General features: G+C 43.9%; 1 protein-coding gene across 1 annotated transcript in view; it reads left to right on the forward strand.

The window, feature by feature from the left end:
* The window catches only part of SFMBT2 (Scm like with four mbt domains 2), a 102,047-nt gene extending 80,489 nt beyond the window's left edge, over window positions 1-21,558 (forward strand). The window contains exons 15-20 of the mRNA XM_050906264.1: window positions 7,016-7,125; window positions 15,029-15,204; window positions 16,766-16,938; window positions 18,726-18,974; window positions 19,127-19,255; window positions 21,342-21,558. Coding sequence (XP_050762221.1) covers window positions 7,016-7,125; window positions 15,029-15,204; window positions 16,766-16,938; window positions 18,726-18,974; window positions 19,127-19,255; window positions 21,342-21,482 — 978 coding nt within the window. The 3' untranslated portion in view covers window positions 21,483-21,558. The remainder of the gene's footprint in view (window positions 1-7,015; window positions 7,126-15,028; window positions 15,205-16,765; window positions 16,939-18,725; window positions 18,975-19,126; window positions 19,256-21,341) is intronic.
* The last annotated feature ends 493 nt before the right edge of the window (window positions 21,559-22,051 follow it).

A 22,051-nucleotide genomic window follows, 5' to 3' on the forward strand; every position in this document is an offset into this window, starting at 1 on the left:
AACTATGGTGTGCCCAGCTCTTGCTGAATGTGGATGGGTTAATCCCACGCAGCACGGACGGCAGAGCACCACTGTCTGTTCACTTCATCCTGACGCAATCGGTGCTTGCTTTGGGCCAAATCCAGAGTGTTGAGCGCTTGCTGTTGACCTCAGAGAAAAGCTAGCTTGTTTGAAAAAATGCATAAATACTTTCCACAAAGATTACAGTCCATATACAGATGAAAGGCAAGGTGACTGCAGGTGGCAGAGGACAGCACGATGGTACTGTTGCATAAGCAGGGTGCCATTGGTGCCTTGGACACCATTTCAGTTTGACTTGGGTCTTCTAGAAATCCAAATCTTCCAGCTTTCAGGTCTGTACCTATATGAACCCCACTTGATGTGGATACAGGGCTATATCTGAGCTCCCTCTGCCCTTGGTGGAAAAGCATGGGAACTTCTAGGTGTCCATTTATCTGATGTGTTTGCACGACCCTCAGTGCCCAGCTCAGGATGTTTGCAGTTGTCTGAAATGAGATGAATCCCAGCCCTTAACAGAAACACCTGAAAGGTGAAATTCTTCCCAAATCACCCGCCACTTCTGAAAACACCTCTGTACTGTACTGTAGAGTGACTCCTGTGTCCCCATTCACTTCCTCATCACTTACGTGCGCTGCTTTATACACGACAGCACTGCTGGTTGTCTCACATGGTTGAAAGCTGGGCCATGAAGAGAGCCCAGTAATCCAGCTGCCTGTGCAGGTGGGACACTTGGGTCTCAAAGAAGCAAGTCAAAAATAGCCCTCAGCAGAAAGCAAGATAAAGTGGTTGCAGAGCAGAAGTTGACAGCTGCCAAATTTGAAAGCAAGTCCATAGTGGCTTGCTGATGGGGAGTGTTAGCAATCTGCTGCTACTTGAAAAACAGGCAATGAAAAAGCAACATGGGGGAAACATGAGGCATGCACAGTCAATACTTATGCTAATATTTCTTCCTCCTTTCCTCCTGGAATTTGGATTTTGAAAACATAAGCAGTGCAAAGCTTCTGCCAGGTCCTCCCCTAGTATCTTAGGGCTTTGCTGCATAGACTAACACCAGGTTCTCCAAATTCCTCAAGAATGGCACCAATTACCAACTGTGGAAACCAACCTGAGTTTCTTACAGGAAGCCTATTTTCTCTTGCTCTGCCTCCTTACAGAATTGCTTGCTGAAGGAGCAAATAGCAGTGTCAATGAGACATGGGCATCTTGCTTTTGGAGACATGAACGACTTCCCAAGGAGCAGGACAATGGCAATGGCCTAGCATTGATCACTGTTATTTTGCAGATAAATTCAAGCTCATTCTGGCCACGGGGACCAGGTCCAAATTCTGGAAAGGGTGAAGAGAAGAGATTCAGGGTGTTGCTGTAGGGGAGATCCACCTGGTTCCTATCAGCTGCTGCCGAGATGAGAGAGGTGTTAGCAGCTCAGAGAACCATGGACAAGGGGGAGGATAGGGGTACCCAGCATGTGGAGGAGGCAAGAAATGGCAAAGACGACATCTGTGCATCGAGATGAAGATCTATAGCAGCTGCCAGAGCACCCAAAAGGACTGCAGAGCTGAGTGGTGAGACCAGTGCAGGAGGTACCTCCTCCAGCCCAAGACCACAGCCACAAGGCTTGTCACAGCTGAAGAGCTCACAAGGGTCCCCATCCCTCCAAACCCGGTCTCGGTGCTGAGCTTGATGCCTTTGTCTCGCTTTACACCCGCTGATGATGTGGCCCCAAGAATGCAAATGCATTATAATTCTCTCTCTCTCACTATATAGGAAAATTGCAGGCCATTGTAAATTATGCATCAGCATAATTTATCTGGAATAGATAAATTATACATGGACTTTACTTTGGCAACACACAGGGGAGGGTGGGAAAGACAACTCAAAACAACAGCTACAAAGGAAGAGCGGAGTCAGTAGCAGTCTGGTGAGAGCTTTTTAAATCACCCTGGTCTCCAGCCATAACTCACTGCCTTTAGAGACGCTCTAGTTAAAAATCTGTGCCAGTCGCCAGCCAGTTCACAGTGGGCAGCAGTCTCCGTGACGGAGGTGCTGCTGTGTTTGGCACTGATGGAAACCCCAGACTAAAAACAGCTGAACAACCAGCTCCTGCCCCGTTCCCTGGCCTGGATTACCTAAAGCAAGAAGAGAGCAGATGTCCTCTCCCCGCTAGCACTAGGTGATGGGAGACCTTGCTCCTGGCTGGGTGCTGAGGGAGTGGCTCCCCATCCTCTGCATTCCTCCACACTCAACCATGAGGGTTGTGTCAAAAAATGCAGCACAACTGTAGTTCATGATGCTCCTCAGCTCTCTTTTCCCCCCAAGGTCTTGTCCTTCGTTACCTCCATCACTGATGCAGTGAAGCATCATCCTCGATCCAGTTCCAAACAAACTGGTGCTACTCGCCTGCACGCTAATAGTGAGATAGCTATGCAACAGTACTGGTTGCTTCTGGATTAAACAAGGTTAGGAGATACCCTTGTAGTGTGGAGTAGGAGCATCTCCTTCCCTTTGAGTAGTATGGGCTGTTCTCACCTGGGGTGTCGGGAGAGAAGCAACACAGGGAGGTTTGCTTTTGTGCAGCACCTCTTTTCCAACAGAAAGGCATTTCTGCTGAGTTCTGCGTTGTTACTGCATCCCCCTGCTTTCTGCCCAGTTGCTTTGTCCTAGTGTTGGATTCAGAGGTTGTGAGCTCTGCAGGGAGGAAACTGCTAAAGTGCCTTCCAGAATGGCAGCCCTTGAGCAAGATTTCCCAGCAAAATCTTGAGAGCAGTTGCAACTTAATTGGGTAGTATGATCAAAAATACTGATTTGAATTCTGTGTGTGTGCATGTATCCTTGCATCCATGCAAAGCCTTAGGTGAGTGACAAGTAACTCTTGTGCTATCTAGTGCCAAACTTATTTTTAAAGTCTAGCTGTTCATTATTCTTGGTGCCAGCACAAATTTCTGCTGGGACCAGTGGTTTATTGTGGTTTCTTTCAGCCCAAGAGGCAAGTGAGGTAGTAGTGCCTGTTGTTTAACATCAGCTGCAAAGCTTGTCTCATTCCTGAGATACTTGTTTGGAAAAGAAGTTGAAACTTGGAGCCAAGTACAGTGGAGACATCAACTATTGCCATCCAACAGCTGCATCTGGGCTGAAAAATAGTGACTGTATAGTAGCTAAGATATCTAATAATTGCTAACTTTAAGTTAAATTAAAATAAACGCATTGTCAGCTTTAGATTTAGTTCTTGGGTCAGAATATCTAAAAAATACTTCTGAACAGTTCTTCCATCTATGCCAACAACTTACCGCGGCAACATTGTAAAATAAAATAAGGTGTCTTTTTAAGACTTCAGATGATCTATAACCCACCATATCTTAGGGAAATATGCTGTAAAGATTAATTAGCCTCATTGCTTACTGCTCTTACTATTTTTAAGACACTTTGCTCTTTCTCTATTTAAAAAGAAAATAGACTTAAAGGTAATGTGACTGTCCAACTGATGCAAACAGGAGAAATCAGCCAGCATTTGTGAAGGAAGGCTATTGCACTCTGCCACTTGAATTTTTTGGAGCACAGCATGACTTCTTAGGAGAAATTTGCATAATTAAATCATGGTGCTCAGAAAATTAAGTAGCTTGTACTCAGCCTTGGGTGTATGATTGAGCCGGACTGATAGCATTATCATTAGTGATCAGATATGGTGTTGGAATGGCAGAAACCTCTATAGTCTGGAAAGATATAAACTGCATTTCTGCAAGAGGGTTCACTAACATCCTCCTCAAGACTGCTCTGTGGACTTCAGCTCATCTGTAGGAGTTCCTCCAACTTAGGATCTGGACATCTGTGTTTTTGAAATGTCATGGACTGTCATAAGCATGTCAACACTTAAGTGCTACAACCTTGACTATGGCAAAAGCTCACTTTTAGATCCTTGATCATCTAATGAAAGAATCCCAAAGAACTCTTTTTTCCCTTCTCTCTCTGTCCCACAGACATGTCATTATTCCAAGTAAAATAAAATAACTGTTTACTGTCCTGCCTGAGGCTAGCCTGGGAGTTAGGGTCTCTCCTGTTAGGTCGGAGATGTGGGCTCAGATAGAGCAGGGAAATTGAGTTTCTCCTCATAAGGATGCTGACCATTGGGCTCTTGAACAAGAGAAGAGGTGTGATGGTATTTTGAACTGCAGCTCGTCAGTGATACCTTCTGAGAAAGCTTCATCCAGGGTTGGGACCATTAATGAAGAGGGGTGAAGAGATGGGAAATGTGTGAATACCAAAAACCTATGATGGGAAGAAAGGTGCTGAACTGCCCAGTGGCATCAGGCACGTCTAGACATGCTCAGAAAAGGGCCCCTGTGCACTTGAAAATCTATGACATGGAAAACTTTATAGCTAAGATGTCAGGTGCTTATGAGGTTGGGTAGAGGCTTGTGATGGTGCTGTGTGATCATGCTTACTGATGTGACTCCAACCTACTTGACTGAAAATCCAAAGTTCAGCAATATCAAAATAAAACCTCGTAGATGCATAGCAGCAAAGGCTGGTGTTGTCTAATCCACCCCACTGCTCCAAGGCACTGCTGGCTGCACCCAAACCATTCCGGATGGAGAGGGCTAAAAATAAACTGCGAAAATCTCAGACTGGTCACACTCCAGCCAAAGGGAATTTAGTGAATCAGATCAAAATTTGACCGGTCTGATACGGGTGAAGTAACTTTCCATCTCCAGAGAAAGTTGGAAAGTTGGAAACTGGTCTAGGTTTCTTCACTGTTTTTGCTTTAATCACAGTTAATTTTTCCACAAGAACCAGTGTTCTTGTTTCTCCCTAGTGTTTAATAGTGTGTAATATGAAGCGATAATGTTGTTGGAAGGTAACACTGTTAACATGGTGATGGACTTCTGCTGTAGGGTAAAGTGCCAAACCCAGTGACTTATTTGAGATACGAGAAGACTAAAAGCCAGAGGTTTTAAAAAACATTTTTTCTTCCCTTAAAGGGAAATGATTGTTCTTACAAAACACTCTTTTTTTAAACTGAGTTTAGAAGTTTACAGAGTCCTGCTGATGACAAGCCAGCTTTGAGAAGAGTCCTGGTATTGTGGGTGTCTTTGCAGGTCTGGAGTTGATTAGATGTCTGGGATAATGCCCAGACATGGCCACACTGTTATTTGCAGGGTTGGGTTTTCTTTTCTTGCTCATTTCCTAACTGTTCTGACAACTCATACAAACACCATCACCCTGATAAAGGAGCAGCACAGCACCGTTTGTGGGAATTGGTCAGCAAGAGACGCTTGCTTTCTGCTCCCAGCTTTCCCACTGGCAAGCAGGGTGGGTGTAGAAGTGTGCTTGAGGAGAGCTTTCCCAGCGAGCTCCTGCATAGGTGTTAAATAACTCCCCGGATTTGCTGATTAAGAGGGGAACACATCTGATGAGTTGCGAATGAGCGTGGGAGCTACCCAGGCACTTGATTTTTTTTTTAAAACCCACCTTTGGCTTCCCTACATCAGGTCTCAGTGTCTCTCTGTCAGAGCCCAGTGCCTCATCAGTTTGTACGGTGAGAGGCAGGCAAGAAAAGATGTGGATGAGCAACTGGATGGGCTCACTCGGAAGCTTTCTTTTGTTCTCTTGGGAATCAGTATGGCTTGGTAACTAGCATAGCGGGTTGTGTGATGAGATGGGAACCAGCTGGAGAGCTGTGGGTAAATCCGTGTTGTAGTTTCCCCTTGTGTGAGATAGGGAGTGTGCTCCTACCCTTCCTCATAGAGTGCTCTGAGATGTACAGATGATCAGAGCTGCATAAGACATTGGTGCTATTATTAGGCATTGCTTTAGGTGTCTCTGCTTGCACTTTTCTGAAGAGTGGTTCGAGTAATGTTTCCAAGGGCCCAATGAGAAATCAAATTTTGTTTCTAGTAAGTAACCTAGCCAAGCAACTCAAACCACTGCCATTTTACGTGGTACTATGCAGCATTAAGTGAAGCCCTTGCCTGAAAATGATTAATCCTACAAGGTTTTCAAAATGCTAGCAAATCCTCAGGTTGCTGGATTTAAAAAAAAAAAACAAAACAAAACAACCCAGAAAAAAAAAGCAAACATAAACACATTGCTCTTTGCAATATGACCTAGTAAGTTTTTCATTTCTGATGAACTAATTCATGGGTGCTGGGGAAACTTAATGCTCATCATACTGAAATCATTTGCAGGCCCCCAAAGAATTAAGAACAGGCATTAGGTAAAGACCTAAATTATATCAAAACCAATCCAGACTCACTGTGGGGTCATTCATGTGCATACAATGCAGAGTGTTCAAACACATGGTGTGGTGCTGTTAAGAGATTTGTTTTTCTTGTATTTATCTCCTTAGGCGAAGTGTAGACTATTAAAGCTTCGATTCCCTGAGCCAATAGTAGGAATCATTTTTATTCTCAGAGACTTTGGATTAAATGGATTGGCACATGTGTTTTGTTGTACAGAGTGGACACACACTGGGTTTCAGGCACACCTCCTGCAAACTCTTTTTATGTAGACTTCATTAATATTCAGTTAATACAGTCGAGGCACGCAGCACTCAGACGCTTAAGCATTGCTGACCTGAAGTATGTGAATTTCCCGTTTAGTGTTCGGTATGTAATGGTACACATGACTTTGTACCTGGTTGAGCCATCAGAAGTATTTTCATTTTTTATTGAATTGAGCCAGTATGGATGCAGCGAGTGGAATCCGCTTTCGGTGAGAGAGTCTGTCTCAAAGAAAAATTGCTGATTAACAGGAAATCTTGGTTAGCTAGCAGCATTTAATACAGTCACCATATCAGACTGATGTGTCATCTACAATATGCTTGACACATTGATCCAATCTGGGACCTCTTCTCGTTGCATCTAGCGCTTGCCCTGTGCAGCCTTGGACCTAAATTGGCACCTGTAAGCTGCTCCTGCCTATGCAGCACCTGGGATCGTGTTCAATGTGGTCAAGAACTACTTTTAAACCCATCAGTGTTGTCGGTTATGTCTCTCAATAGGTTCTCAGCATGGTGATCAATGCAGCTTACAAGCCAGGAAGTGTTTTACGAGAACTGCAGCTAGTGGAAGACCCTCAGTGGAATTTCCAAGAGGAAACACTTAAAGCAAAGTAAGTCTTCAGTGTGTGCTCTTTTATTTTGGGAGGCTTCAAAAATGGAACTGACTAGGGAAAAAAAAGTACTTTTCTAATTATCGTTTTGCTTCATTAAATTATTTGACTCATTCTATAGCAACTTAAGAAATGAAATATTCACCTGAACGGTTCATTTCTGTTGTCTTTCTCCAAGCAGCCATCCAGATTTTGATGAAAAGTGCCATGTTTATTCAGTGAAGTCCTGAGTTTTATGATAAGCCGTTCCTATAAGCTTGGCTATTACTGAGTTAACTCAATTCCTGGCTTTCTAAATGTAGGAATATTACTGCTTTTAATATAGAGCCTGTCATTCTAATGCAGAAAAACCTGGTGAGAATGAATGGCACAAAAAAAAGTGCGAAGAAAATAGCAGGGACACATTTTTAAGCAGGAGAGTGATTAGGACAAAATACTGACAGATCTGAGATTCAGATCAAGATTTGAGGCCTTTCTGGAATGTATGCTTCAATTCTTATCTAAACAAATTTAAGAAAACTGTGTATCTAGAAAATACTCAATTTCCCCTTCCAACTTTAAAATTTACCCATTTATGTCATCTTTATGTAATGGGCACTACACTTAGGATGTATTTCAACAACCATTGTCTCTCTCAAAGAGGGGAGTCTCACCTAAGCTCTCTCTAGAGTCCCTCCAAAGAGCAATTCTTCCCACTTCAAGATGGATGTCAACAAATAGTTCTTTGAAGACAGCTCTCTCCATTGACTAACTTGGTCACTTTGACTTCTTGAGTACTGAAGTTAAATGCAGTGAATCTCACCCTTTGTACTGAACTCTGTTACTCCTTTTCAAATAAAAGCAATTTTCTCTTGGCTATTTGAAATGATTGGCTGTCAAATATGGCACTATTGATTGCTATTGTATTTGATCTTTGGCCATGCAGATATTGCAGAAAGTTCATGTGTGCTCTTGTTGAGGGAGAGAATTGAGAACCTTTTATTCTGCGTACTTGGAAACTGCTTTTCTAAAGGAGGATTGCAAATAGAAATAAAAAGTTACTAGAAAATCCTATTTTTAATTTGCTTCTTTCACCCATGTGGGAAGTCATGGTTTTGTGTTTGTCAGTTGAAATTTTGTAGATGGAAATCTAAAAGTCATCTTTGTGCATGCAGGTTTTCATTAAAAACAAGTCATTGTCCGTGACTTGGTTTTCATTGATTCCAGGTTCCCACACCTTGTACTAGCAAACATCAGATAATACACTCCTACAGGTACTTAGCAGTTGTGAAATCAAGTTGTAATGCCCCATCTTAACATCCTATCCTGCAAAGAATTGAGTTTACGGGCAGTTTTCCTATTAGCAGTATCCAAAATAGGCTTTGCTAGGATTTTTCATTTGAGTGTGGGGATCCGCCTTGTGCAAAAGCAGCAGTATCTAGTTCTTAAGGCTTCTGCAGTCCTTATTTCTAATGGGAGGCAGCCTGGAAAACATTTAACTGGTGATCATGTGCAGGGATGTCTTGTCCTTGATAGTCGGCTATGTCTACAGCCCAATCCACTGTGACCCCAGGCAGCCTGCTGACTCCAGGTGTGCTTACACCAGGAAGACCAACTCGGTTATGAGTACATGGATCGCTGGAGTTTGTCACTCATCCGTATCGCATCAACCACTTATCCTCCCTCACTGTTACCTGATGTGCTAATCGTACTGTAATGAGCACCTCCATCTCCGTTACTTTCCCCCATGATGCTTCTACCCGTTCATTCCCGTGTCTGTTTCCTCCTCCCATCTATTTAGCAGGGCAGCCAGCCTGCTGGGATATACCTTATATCTACATAACCTGCCAGATAAAAGTATACCACTGCTTTCCAGCAAGGAGGTTTTGTATTTTATGTTGGCCAGCCAGTCACAGGCTGTGTACGTGTTCCTGTATGATGACTACCCCAGGAGTCAGCAACCTCAGCTCTTCAGTGAGTCAAGCAGCATCTTTCAGCTTTATCAAGCCACAGAATGGATCGTTACAGGCTCAGAGCTGGGACAGCAAGTTTTGGAGTGACTTCTGAGCATAGCAATGTATTCTCATCTAGTGTGGCATTGTCCTTTGGCTCCTGAGGTGACAGAGCTCGTGGCTGGACAGCACCTTGTTGCTGTAGCTATCTGGCTTCTGGGACTGGAGCTCTGTTCACAGAGCGGTGCTCGGTGGTCATACCAGCTTGCCTGTGGGTAGTTTGAGTACTTTTAAGAGGGCTGACATGCCCTAAGACTGTCTGGCTACCCTAGGACTTCCTTCTTTTTTCCTTCCTGAGTTTGCTTGAGTTGCTTCATCAAGAAGCATACCAGGGTTTTAATTGCATTTGATTGTGCAGAAGCAGAAAAGAAAACATGCTCATGAAATCAGATACCCTGGGATGCGCAAACGGCACATGACGCGTTACATCAGGTATGACAGTCAGTTGTGCTCCAGAATCTTAAACAGACCCATAATGAGCAAACGTCTGTCTACACCGACTTCCAGCTACACCGGCTCCCAATGGTGTCTTGCTGCTAATGATGACAGCTCTACAGCCAGCTGGAGCGTCTGTGCTGTAATGTGACATGTCGTGTCACCGCCTTCCTTCTGATGTAAACTGACAACTCCTTGGATCTTGACAATGTTGTTGTTTGTTTGCAGCAACGGCTGCAGTAGGATAGAGCAAAGGAGAGGGAGGAGGACGGTGAAGAGAAGGCTGTTTTTCCCCCTGGCCCAAATGCCAAATCATGCGCTGCCAGGAATGCATTATCTCAGTCCTAGGGCAACCTGCATTTAGTTTATTCTGCTGTCATGAGTGACCAGCACAGAATCAATTACACTAGTCTTGCAAAGAAGATAAACAATTTAGATTGTCCAGAGAGATGTGTCTGCAATGTGTGATGGCAGTCACTTCCCATCAGCGCTGCTGGCTCTCTGTGAAAATAGTCAAACCTGATTTATTGGTGATGATGAGTTAGAAACGTCAGGCCTGATCCTCTGAATTCCCATGAGCGCCAGCTGAAGCTGTAGGTATTCAACCCTTATAGTTTTGATGCTTTCAGTGCAGTGCCTACGTCTAGATTTGGCTTCCCAATTTTACATAAAATGCTTGAGGGACTTTATGCTTTTTAAAGGTTTTCATTTCTAAGGGCTGTAAGTAGGGCTGTTGGACTTACCCATTTTTGGAGGACTTTGGACATAAACAGTACTAGTGTGTGCAGAGCGTTATCTCCTGGGTCTTGTATGAAGCCCAGTCAATCAAAATAAGAAAGGTGAATGTTCCTGGACTCCTTCATTAAATGAAATTTTGAGAGCTGCCCAAATCCAGTAGCTGAACTCTAGGAATATTTACCCCCGTCACAGACACCATTGCTTATTTATGAGGCTGCATTTCAAAGAAAGTCTTTTCACTGCACTGTGGATGCTTTAGAAGACTGCCTTTCACTTGTGATAGATGATACTGAGGTGTTCAAGGTCTTCCTTGCCTCAGCTTTTGCTAACAAGGGTTGCTCTCAGGCCTTTCAGGTCCCTGTTACTCTTTCAGGGAGTGAAGTGTTACCCACAGTAAATGGAAAAGAAGCTAGAGACACTGTTAGCGAACTGGATGTGCACAAGTGCATGGAACCCGATGGGATGCAGCCAGCTCTGCTTGAGAGAGCTGGTTAATGTCATTGCAGGGCCACTCGCTGTCATGTTTGGAAGTTGATGATGATCAGGGAAGTTTCCTGATGTCTGGAAAAAGTCAAACGTCACACCCCTCCTCAAGAAGGGCAAGAAGGAGAATCCAAGTAACTACAGGCTGTCAGCCTAACATCCCTGGGAAGGTTATTAGGCAAATCCTGCTGGAAGCCATTTCCAAGAACATGCAGGACCAATAGGTGACTGGCAAGAACCAGCATGGATTTACGAAGGGCGAGTTGTGCCTCGTGATGGGATAACTGGTTTGGTGGTTGAGGGGAAAACAGTGGAAGTTATTTATGTTGATTTTAGCAAGGCTTCCGACACAGTCTCCCATAGTGTCCTTGTGGCCAGGCTGTAGAGATGTGGATTGAATGTGTGCATGATGAGTGGAAAGTTGCAATCAATGATGTGAAGTCCAAGTGGCAGCCAGTTATTAACGGTGCTCCCCAAAGGTCAGTACAAAGCTACAGCACATATGATCTGGTTCGTCTTCCACATCAGCTCTGCCACATACTTCTTGAGGCTCTGCAAGGGTGAATTAGTATGACCAGGTGGCCTTCTGTGCCAAATATTGGAGATAGAAGTCATTAGGACCAGTGGAATGACTTACATCCTTTCTTTCCATGATCAGGAGGAGACTTAACGAGACATGTCCTTACAACTAGAACAATTCCGGGGCCCTTTCTGAATCCTGTCTTCAAGAGTACAAAATGTCACTGGATGATTAAATAGCTTTGGAGGAAGATACCTTCTTATGTTTGGCAGACTTTAAGCTAGTAAGACAAATTGGAAATTTCTTGCAAAAGGATAGGAGTTTTTGGTCCCCCAAAAGGAAATCGAGGCTTTTAGCCACTGAGTTGTTCAAACTAATCTCAAGGATTTTCCAAACTGTGGCCTGTATTCTTATGCAGAGACACTTGAAAATGAGGATAGTCTCAATGTTCTTGTTTTATGAAGTGTCTTCAGCACAAGAGTTTTCCTGTCATCACACAATGGTCCCTAACTGGAGCTCCTAGAAGACCTTTTGTTCTGATGAACCTCTGATCTATTTTATCACCAAAGGAAGCTTCAACAGAAGAATGATATTGCCAGCAAAGTGCTATTAGCTCAATATTGTTGCTCATGGATCAGCAAAGATCCCGAGTATATTTTTCATAGAAATAGTTTCAGCCATAAGGATTTCTCCAGTTTTGGGGATCTGAGGGCAGAGAAGGAGGGAGAGGAAAGAAAGATTTCTTTGGCTTTAGCTGAAAAATCTTTTTTAAAAGAACTGTGACTTCTAAGAAAACTGAAAATGTTATGCTTGACATGGCTGTTTTCCAAGTCTCCAGTGCTGCCATGCTGTGCATGCAGGTTACTTACTGCTTACAAGTGGTTGGCAAGATAGGAGTCCTAGTATGAAAACATCAATAGAAGTATCAGTAGTTGGTAATTTTTTGAGCGATGCTAACGGAAGAGGGTTTTCTGATTATATCCAAAGGAGCATTTTCCACGTGGCTGTCCTAGAACAGCTCAGATTACATTTGGTGGTGTTTGTGTTAAAAACCTTTAGTGTGTGAGGAATGTGGAAAATATTAGTAGAATCTGGTTTATAGTTGAAAGAGGTGCTGCCAAGGCCAAAATCATGTAAAAAATATTACTGTGGCCAGTACTAACACCTTGGGCTATTGAGACTAATTGCTGCAGTCATGGTGATCTCCATTTTGCCATCCATTCTGTTAATTACTATGTGTGTTGCATTCAAACCAGACTGTGAAATCAGTCAGTTGTTCGTTTTCCTAGTTTCATCTTTTTCTTTCACCAGGCACTTCAGTACAATGGGTCCTTTCTGGGCAGCCAAACACAATAGGAAACACACAGTTAGAAAAAGTCAGCCATCCTTGAATAATACCCATCAGGCAGCTTTCTTAGCTTATAAGAAAGAAGATCAAGAGGCAATTTGATTACAGTGCTTTTGCAGGGATACAAAACCAGATGCAGTCTTTTCATCCTAGCGGTGAAAGTCAGAACAAGGACAAATAAATGTAAGTTAAATCCAGACACGTCCAGACGTAAAATGAGGTGTAGGCTCATGAGGCATAGGTACAGGTGCTCCTGCTGCCAGGATTCTTCCAGTATGGAGACCCTCGAGGGGAGACTGGTGCTTTTCGGGAAGTGGTGCTTCAGTCCAACCAAAGTTGTTGGGGTTCAGGTGAAGGTAACGTAATGAAATTCTGCAGCCTGTCACAGGAGTCAGACTTGCTGACCTAATGATCTAGGCTGTCGTTAAACTTAATGGCTCCTGGAGAAGTAATAAGGGCAGGAGTCTTTTCAAACACACTGAAAAGAAATATAAAACGTTTATAAGTAGATATATTTAAATGCCTGTGGAAATTGTTCTTTTGATATTAGGTATTGCCAAACCCTCTTTAGCCAGCCTGCCTGTGCAGCTATTTCATAGGGAAGCTGGGATAACGGTGCTCTGTATCTGGAAGGAACACTTTTTCCATTTCATCTGTCCAGGTCTGTCAGGGTGCATGAAGAGTTGGCTCATTAAATCATTCATTCATTCATTCATTCGGGTGAGTGAATCCAGAATTGTCACCATGACCTGGGGTCCTTGGTGGGGCACCATATGGGGTATGAGAGCCTGGTGCCTTGCAGAAACGCTCATTTAGGTTCTGGAAGAGTTTTGTGTTGAGGTGATATTTTGGATCAAGTCTTTTGTGATATGAGGATGGTTGGAGTGGGCTGTTCTCAGACCCAAGTTTCATTTGGGTACCCCTCTATAACGCTTCGTGTACCACAGTTTCAAACCCTTTTCCCATACCCCAGTGTTTGCAGAAAGAGCTTTTGGGAGGGGGAGCAGCAAAAGGTGGTTTCTCAGTTGCTTTGCACAACTCAGTGAAACCTTCAGAGAGAGGGAATTGGGTCTGGGTGCACGCTGTGTATTTTAACTCTCCGGCCACGTCTCCTTTGTTTCACTTTCTGCTCCTCTTCCTCTTCCATATCTGACTATCAGCAGCTGATTCCTTGCTAGGGAACTGTGGGCCTTAATGCACTCACAAATGCTTTGTCTCATTTTTCCTGACGACTGTATCTTTGTCTTTTATTGCCTTCCATCCGGTAATCTTTCTTTCACTGTCTCTCCCTCTTTTTCTTTTGTGTGTGTTACTTTTCTCTCCTCTAAGCACATTTATAATGCCTTAGCACCAGGCGCTCGCGTGATTGTCTCTTGTGTTGCATTCCTCAGGACGTGCAAGAGATGTTTTAAAAACCTTATCTCACCGTTTACAATAGCTTGGTGCTGCTGTTTAATAAATTATGGGGATAATTGGTTTTTCAGAGTTTGCATCTACAATGTATTACAGCAGGGATGTAACTGTATCTTTCTTAGCCATTTATCGCTCAGAAACACTTCATATAAAACACTGAAATAAATGTTTTAGTAGCACATGGATAACAAATTTAAGACAAACCTTTCATTGCATCTGCTCTAAGCATTCCCTGTAGGAATCACTGTTTTTAGGGCCTGTTCTCACAGCCCTGTTAAATGACTCAGGAGACTCCTGATCAGTTCCTTGGGTCTTGTACTGCCCATATCTTATAGTGGTGAAGTCATCTGGTCCCTGTATGGCAGACAGACCAGTTTCACCCAGATACAACCACAGTTGGCACAACGAAACTGTGGGCTTCTTGTGAGCTGGAACATGATGTGAGAGCTGCCTCAAGAAAGATGGCTATGGAGAAGACCAAAGGTGTATTGGGGGCTTATAGAGACAGTCTCCAGTGCAGCCCACAACAGGGTGGTGACCAGAAAGCTCTGCAAGGCACATAAGCTTCTCATCGCAGATCAATATATGAGGAGAGACTACATCCTTCTTCCCAAAACTTTGCATCAGTTCATTGTATGGGCATGCTGTCCTGTGTAATACCCTCACCAAGCCTACTATGATTTTTTTCTGTCTCTTGCCTTATCTACAGATATATCCAGTCTGCACATGCATTCCTCCCCAAATCATGTCCGCACCTCTGATTCCAGGATCATTTCACCCTGCCTTTCCTTCCTCAAGTCCATCTGAAATGGAGCCACTAAAACAAGTAGACCTATTCTGCCTGCCTTCCCAAGAGAGACACTCTTCCAAAAGTCATTAGGGAAGATATCTCCCTAACAGAGGAGGGTCTGGTCTGTAGCATCGAAGGACATTGCTTGATTGATGACATGGGGTCTTGTTGTACTCTTTTTTTAGATACAGAGGGAAGACATACAGGGCGACTGTTAAGATTGTGCGGACATCAGATCAGGTAGCGGATTTCTGCAGAAGAGTCTGTGCAAAGTTGGAGTGCTGCCCGAACTTGTTCAGTCCTGTTCTGGTGGCCGAAGTCTGCCCAGAGAACTGCTCCATTCACACTAAAACCAAGTACAGTGAGTATTGGCCAAAATGCTTCTTGTTGCTAGCTGGGAATCAGAGCAGTGGGAGACTTTGCATGAGCTAGTGATAAAGAACAGGAGTTGTGTAATATGTTAATATTGAGTAGGATTCATCTTGTCTAACAGCAGTTATTTAATCGTGACCAGGCCACCGTAGGCTCCTGTAGTATTCTGTACAGAGAAATAGGCATCTCCAGAAAACTGTCCGTCTCACTCCATCCTAATGTATCTGTCTGAAAGTCATTACTTTTTGGAAGTCTTGACTTTTCTTCATATGTAAAGTTAATATAAGGAGCACATAAAAGGAACCTGCAGTGGCCAGCTGAGATTTAAGCTGCTACATCTGAGACAGGTTTGTTAGGTGAGATGAATCCTATCCTACTCAGTGAAGATTTTCTGGCATACGCACCTGCACAGGCCAGTATCACAGTGCCGAGGTGCTGGAAGGAGTTTGGTAGCACTCAGTCTCTCTGCTCAGAGTGTTTAATATTTAAACATGTTCCTACCTATTCAGTAAGGCTGAAGTTAGGCATGTGTTCAACACTTTTTGTTGTCAATGTTACTGATATTATTGGCTCTTAAACAGGTCAGGAAAGTGGAAGTGAGTGCTGTCCTTCCACAAAGGTTGCAAGAAACCCATATGACTGATTTAAACTAATTAGTTTCTGTTTGGTGCCAGAGTAGAAGAAGAAATGGGCTCAGGGAGAGATTCAGATCACTGAATATGAGTTTCTGTACAAGTGTACACCCGAGCTAGACTGCTAGCTCCCTTTGGAGAGCTGGAGGAGTACAGCTAGGGGAGCTCCAGCTGAGATTGTCTCATCTCAAAGGTGGTGGTTGTATGTGGCTGGATGAATCGTTCCTCAAAACTCCATTGATTTGATGGAAAGCTCAGTTCAGTTACGAACTTTGACATAGGTACCAAGTGACATGTTAGTTGTCCCGGGATACCCTGCCTGGTGAAGGGCAGAGTATCTGTCAGCCCCAGAGGATGCTGTAGAGCATGTCAAAAGGCATCTAACACGAGCCCCTAATGTAAGGTCAGAGGACTCTCACATCCTTAATTTCAACTTGGGCTACAAAATGGTCGAACGTAATAAAAACACGTTCCTTCGTGCATTGAACAAACATACATAATTCAGGATAGCTGGCCCTCTTCACTCTCTGCTGAAAACATAAGCAACTGAAAGAGTATCTAAGACTGTTAACTCATGCAGAAGGACATTGGATCAAATCTGAAACATGCTAGCCTCTCTCCCGCCAAATCACTGCTCGGCTTAGCCCAAGCTTTTCCTAAGTACATATTGTAGGGTTAAATTCTGGGCTCCTCACTCATCACCAATTAATGTGTATACGTAAGAGCTGTAACACTCTGCGCTAGTCCAAGATGACATCTTATATTTACACTGGACATTTTTTCCAAATCAGTGTATTTTAAAGTTTGTTGTAAAAGTGCACCTAGAGTGCAGTACTGAATCAGTAGCAAGGATCAAGCCAAAGTTTCCTTCTCTTGGTGGTTAAAGTTTTTAATGGGTGTTTTGCTTCATTTCTCCAGCTTATTATTATGGGAAGAGGAAAAAAATCATTAAGCCACCAATTGGGGAAAATAACAACATGAAAAGTGGACATGTCAAGCCAGCCAGACGCAGAAAGAGGCGGAAATCCATCTTTGTGCAGAAGAAAAGGAGGTCATCAGCTGTCGATTTGAATGCTGCAGGCTCTGCAGAGGTGTGTGTTGCACTGGGATAAATCAGCAAAAGCTCCTTGGTGCTTCTTTGTCCCCCCATCTGCATCTTCCTTTTGAGGGACTTCTCAGCAAACCTCAACACTTCCATTTTCCATTTTGAATCCCTCCTTGTTACTCTGTTCTTCTAAGGTCAGACTGGTTTTATTGGGACACTTTGGGGACTTTTACTCTTGTCCATTCTAGAGTTAACAAATAGAGTTTTTGCTCCCACCTTCATAATGTTTACTAGCTACCACGCTGTCTAATATTATATCTTTGTTTTCTTTTGCTTCCTTACAAGCCTTTAGGCAGGCAGATGAGCCTGCTAGATGCTTTGCACAGCATCTAGCAGAGTGAAGGAGGTCTGTGATCCATGTCTAAGATCTCCAAGTATTATAATAAATAATAGTAACTCATGGGCTATTGTGGTTTCAAGGGCTTTTATTTTTTCATTAACCATTTGTAGTATTTTTGGTTCCCAACATCCAGCAATAGAAGTTCTAGAATCTTTAGAATACAAGCAAATGGTTTGTGTCCCAAATATATCGTATTTGAGGCCTCAGTCTTTCCAGTATGCTGTGTGATATGACAGGATCCCAGCTTCAGCAATGATTCGTGTCCAAATACAACCTGGAGCAAACTTAGTTCTGTGTGGACCGTTCCCAGGTGGTTTTCCCATGATAGTAATGACAAAGTTCATATGTGATTTCCTTTCCTCAGCTGAGTGCCAGTGATTGCTGCTTTGTGGAATGTGAAATAAAACTGATTTACTTGAATTCCCTCTACTTCAGCTGCAGGGAGATATTTTAGTCAACTCTCAGTTGATTGCTTGCATCTTCATGACTTGGTCCTCATTTGGGTGTAGTTCTGCTTCATTTCCTTAGATTATACCTGCTTCAAAGGAATTTAAACTCATGCTAAGCCTAAATCAACCATTAGCCAAGTTTTTCAGCCTTTCAGCCAATATAACTAACTTTGTCTAAAATTGCTCTTTCACTTAAGACCTAAGCCTGTGGCTTGGATGCATGCTCATGCTTTGATCAGAGCTAAGCTGTCGAAGCCATTAGGGCCACTTATGTACATATAAAGCTCAAAATACACAGTTTCCATCAGTTGGTGTGTACTTGCAAGCTCTGTGTGATAGAAATAACAAGAATCTGGTATAATATCCTTTAAATGGAAATTTGTCCTTCATCTTCAGCAGTTAGGTGTTGGGCTGAAAGCAGGGAAATCTGGGTGAAATCCTCTGTCCTGGGTTTTACAGAAATGCCGGCTAAGAAATCAAGTACAAGTATGCACTTGTACATCTAGCTATTTTTAAAAGGCACCAAGATTTCCTTCCTTTCAATACTGGTGACACCCATGACAATTTGAAGGAAGGTGAAGGTTTAAATTCAAGCCTGTGTCTGATTTTATTTCATCTCAAGCAACCTGAGTTTCGTTTTATCCTTTTAGTATTTTCCATTTCCCTTTCTCACGTGCCACAAGGTTTGAGGTGCAAGCCCAACAGAGGAACATTTCTTGCCAGATGAGTTATTGCTGTTGACCTTTTGTTAGAAACAGAAAAAAGATTTGTCCACCATGTATTTTTTTCTTCTACATTTTGTAACAAATCTAAATTGAGGGCTAATCTACTTAGCACTGTAATGAAAATGAGATAATTCAGTTAAAATAAATGTTACCCTGGACCGGCGTGGGCATGGGTGTGCGGTTTGACCCAGTGCCTTTTGATTTGCTGCTGTATTAATCTCTGAGCCTGGATGCTGTTTCTCTGATGGTTCCTGTGCAGGAGAGCGAAGATGATGAGCCAGATGCGATGGAGGACGAGACGGGAAGCGAGGAAACCAGCTCAGAGCTCCGGGATGACCAGACAGATACCTCTTCTGCCGAGGTCCCCTCTGCCAGGCCCCAGCGAGCAGTCACCTTGCGGAGCAGCACCGAGTCGGACAGACCTCCTCCCACGGAGAGAGCCCGACGGAGCCGGAGACCGCAGCCCCACTCCTACGGCGAGGCGGAGAAGTGCACACAAGTCAAGGAAGTGAGTATGTCCCGCTATCGCTCCCGATTAATAGCAATATTCTTCCTAAATTAGCCTTCAGTGCCAAACCTTCCTCATCTGAGGAGGGCATCCCTGCCCTGGTTCTCCACCCAAGGTTGTTTTCTTTATGAGAGCTTTTGGTTTTTTTGTAGGAAATTAAGCAAGAAGAAGAAGAGAAGCTCATCCTGGACAGTAATCCATTGGAGTGGACCGTGACTGATGTCGTGAGGTTTATTAAACTGACCGACTGTGCACCCCTTGCCAAAATATTTCAGGAGCAGGTAGAGGTCTTCATGTAACTCAACTCTTTGTGTCTGTGGTGCTTATTCACATCACAAAAAAAAAGATCAGCACGTACCACCTTACTAGCTGGGCCCGGGACCTTGACAAAGAGATTTATGATCAGGCTTTAGATCCCCTCAGGCCAAGCTACAGCAGAAATTTTGGCGAGGCATGGAAACCCTTGGAAACTTGAACCAGAGCCTTGCCAGATCCTCAGAGAGACCAGAAACACCTCAGCTGGAGCGCTTGTGAAAAGCAGGAGGTTTAGACCTTTCTTGTTCATACCAAAGTCCACAGTGCCATCCTTGTGTCACACAGGCATCTTAGTGTACCAACAGATAGTGGTTATTGGTACCTAGCAAGCTGTCTCTCCTGGCCACATGGGTTCCACCCTGTTTTAAAATAGTGGACTGGGAAGTAGAAAACTGCTGCTTGAACCCAAAACTGGTTGCCTGAATTTTGTCGCTAACACCTAGATGCTTTGAGTATGTAGACAGCTACTTCCCATCTACATCCCTCTGAAGATCTGGCATTCAGGCCCTTGGATGACCTAATTTTAGGAGATGCCAAGCATCTCCCTATTAAGCAGATAGGTTTGCAGGAGCAGAAGCCAATGCTTTTCATCTCAAGTCAGTGTGAACGTGTAAAATTTATATAGAAACAGCCATTCCTTGGCTAGTGAGTAGCAGCCGCCGCTGAAAGTAAAGGGCAGCACTAAGAAATCATAGTTAGAAAGAAGCAAGTGTGGTTAATTAGGCCATAGCCGGTGGCAGTCAGTGGTACGGCCAACTGCACATTGAACTATCTCTGATTCTTCACCATGAGTAACTCTGTACCCGAGTGCAGCTGCTTTGACTGGGAGAAGTTGAAGTGCGAGTCTAGAGCAAGGCTGAAACACTCCATAGCAAGATGCTGTAGTCACTGCGTCGCAGCATGCTCCGACCGTTTGTTAATCAGCCTGGAATAACGCCAGGGCTTGAAAGCCAACCCTGTCTCTCCTTTGCCAAAGAGTTTTATGGGGACTTTAATCGAACACAGATGACTGGAGCTTTTCCTTGTGATTTGCAAGGAAGCTCTGCTGCAGTGGGCCACGCCATCAAGCTTCAGTGGAGGAAGAACCTGAGCCATGGACAGTCCTGATCAAAGCAGTGCTTAAGGTGTCCAAGTCCTCTTTGTGTTTAATGCTGCCTAATCAGGACTGTCCTGGGGAGTTTATGTTGCCTCTGAGTTACAGGGCTTTTTCTGCACTTAGACTCTGATCCTCCCTAAGGGGTAAAAAGCATTTTTGTAGCCTGCTCGTCTGCTTCTCAGTCCATTAAAGAATAAAGGGGACTTGAGCTCTTAATTAAGAAGATCATAAAGCCAACAGAAATCCCTAATAAAATGGGTTTTGTCTGGGGTGCTAGTTCATGGAGTTTGGTGCATAGATATGCCTGAGGGAAGGACGTGACCTCCAGAGGTCCCTTCCAGCCCACACCATTTTGTGATTCTGGGACATTAGAGATTGCAAGGGCTCCAGGTGGTCCAAGCCCCTCTGTCTTGGTTGTTCAGCAGCTGAAGTGGAACAAGGCAGGTCCTGGGTGGACCAGGGGACACGGCATGGAGCAAGGCAGACATAAACCTGTGCTGAGCAAATCATGGGCCAAAAGAGCTGGGGGAAGGGTCTGACTTGGCAGTGGGACCAGCATCAGTTTCTCCATTCAGCTCCCTCCTGTGTCTCCTGGTGTGCTCTCTGCAGCCTCCCCCTTGTTTGAGTTCCTCAGTCATAAAATGGGACTAATCAGGTCTCCGTGAACCCTGCAGAGTTTCTTTAGAAAGTGATCCTGCATTTCAGCAGCTGGGAGGCTTTTCCGAAACTGGGGGCAAGGTGAGAGCCTATGAAGACACACTAGACAACTTCTGAAAAAGTATGAGGTATCCCAGAGAAAGGAGATGGGCAGCATCAAAGTGGAGAAAAGGGCAGAGGACAAAACTGCCTTTAATTTTTGGGGCAAGCTTCCCTTCTTGCTTCTCCAGACCTGGTTATGCTTTCTGCCCTTCAGAGTCCACAGACAAAACCATTTTCCCTGTCTTTTTCTTCCCCAGGACATCGATGGCCAAGCCCTTCTGTTGCTGACGCTGCCCACGGTGCAGGAATGCATGGAGCTGAAGCTTGGTCCAGCCATCAAACTGTGTCACCAGATCGAGCGAGTAAAAGTTGCTTTCTATGCACAATACGCCAACTGACTGCACTTCTCCACTTCTTTCTGTTCTCCTTCTTGTTCCCTCTCTTTTTTAACATTTCAACTTGTTCAAGGGTTTTTTTTTCCCCTATCCCTTTTCTTTTCCAAGAACACGTGGAATTGGAAGCACTGGGAATTAATCTGTAGGGAAGAAAAAAAAAAAAAAACCACCAGAAAACTAGCAAGAAATTGAACTAATTTTTCTGTACTTGTAAAGCACATCGAAAGACTGCTGGCATCTCTCCTCGTGAGCCTCACCAACCCGTTACGCAATGGTGCAAGGCCAGCATGGATCAGATGGTTTGTCATTCATTAAAGCTACCGATGGCAGACGCATTGCCAAGGAGAAGGGTCGGACATTTCCAGATGATGATGGTTTGTCTAGGCCAATTTCTGGACATGACCATTTCTTTTTAGCCAACTCTGACACACTTCTTTCATATTGAAATGTAAGTGATCATTTGTAGCATTACCTGGGGTTTACTGCAGATTTGATCTTAGTGATCAATGGGCTTTTTTTCTCCCGCCTCTCCAGTCTTACAAAAGGAAAAAGTGTTGTATCAGTCGTACGCT

The sequence above is a fragment of the Gymnogyps californianus genome, chromosome 1, assembly GCF_018139145.2.
Source record: "Gymnogyps californianus isolate 813 chromosome 1, ASM1813914v2, whole genome shotgun sequence".
NCBI classification, from domain to species: Eukaryota; Metazoa; Chordata; class Aves; order Accipitriformes; family Cathartidae; genus Gymnogyps; species Gymnogyps californianus.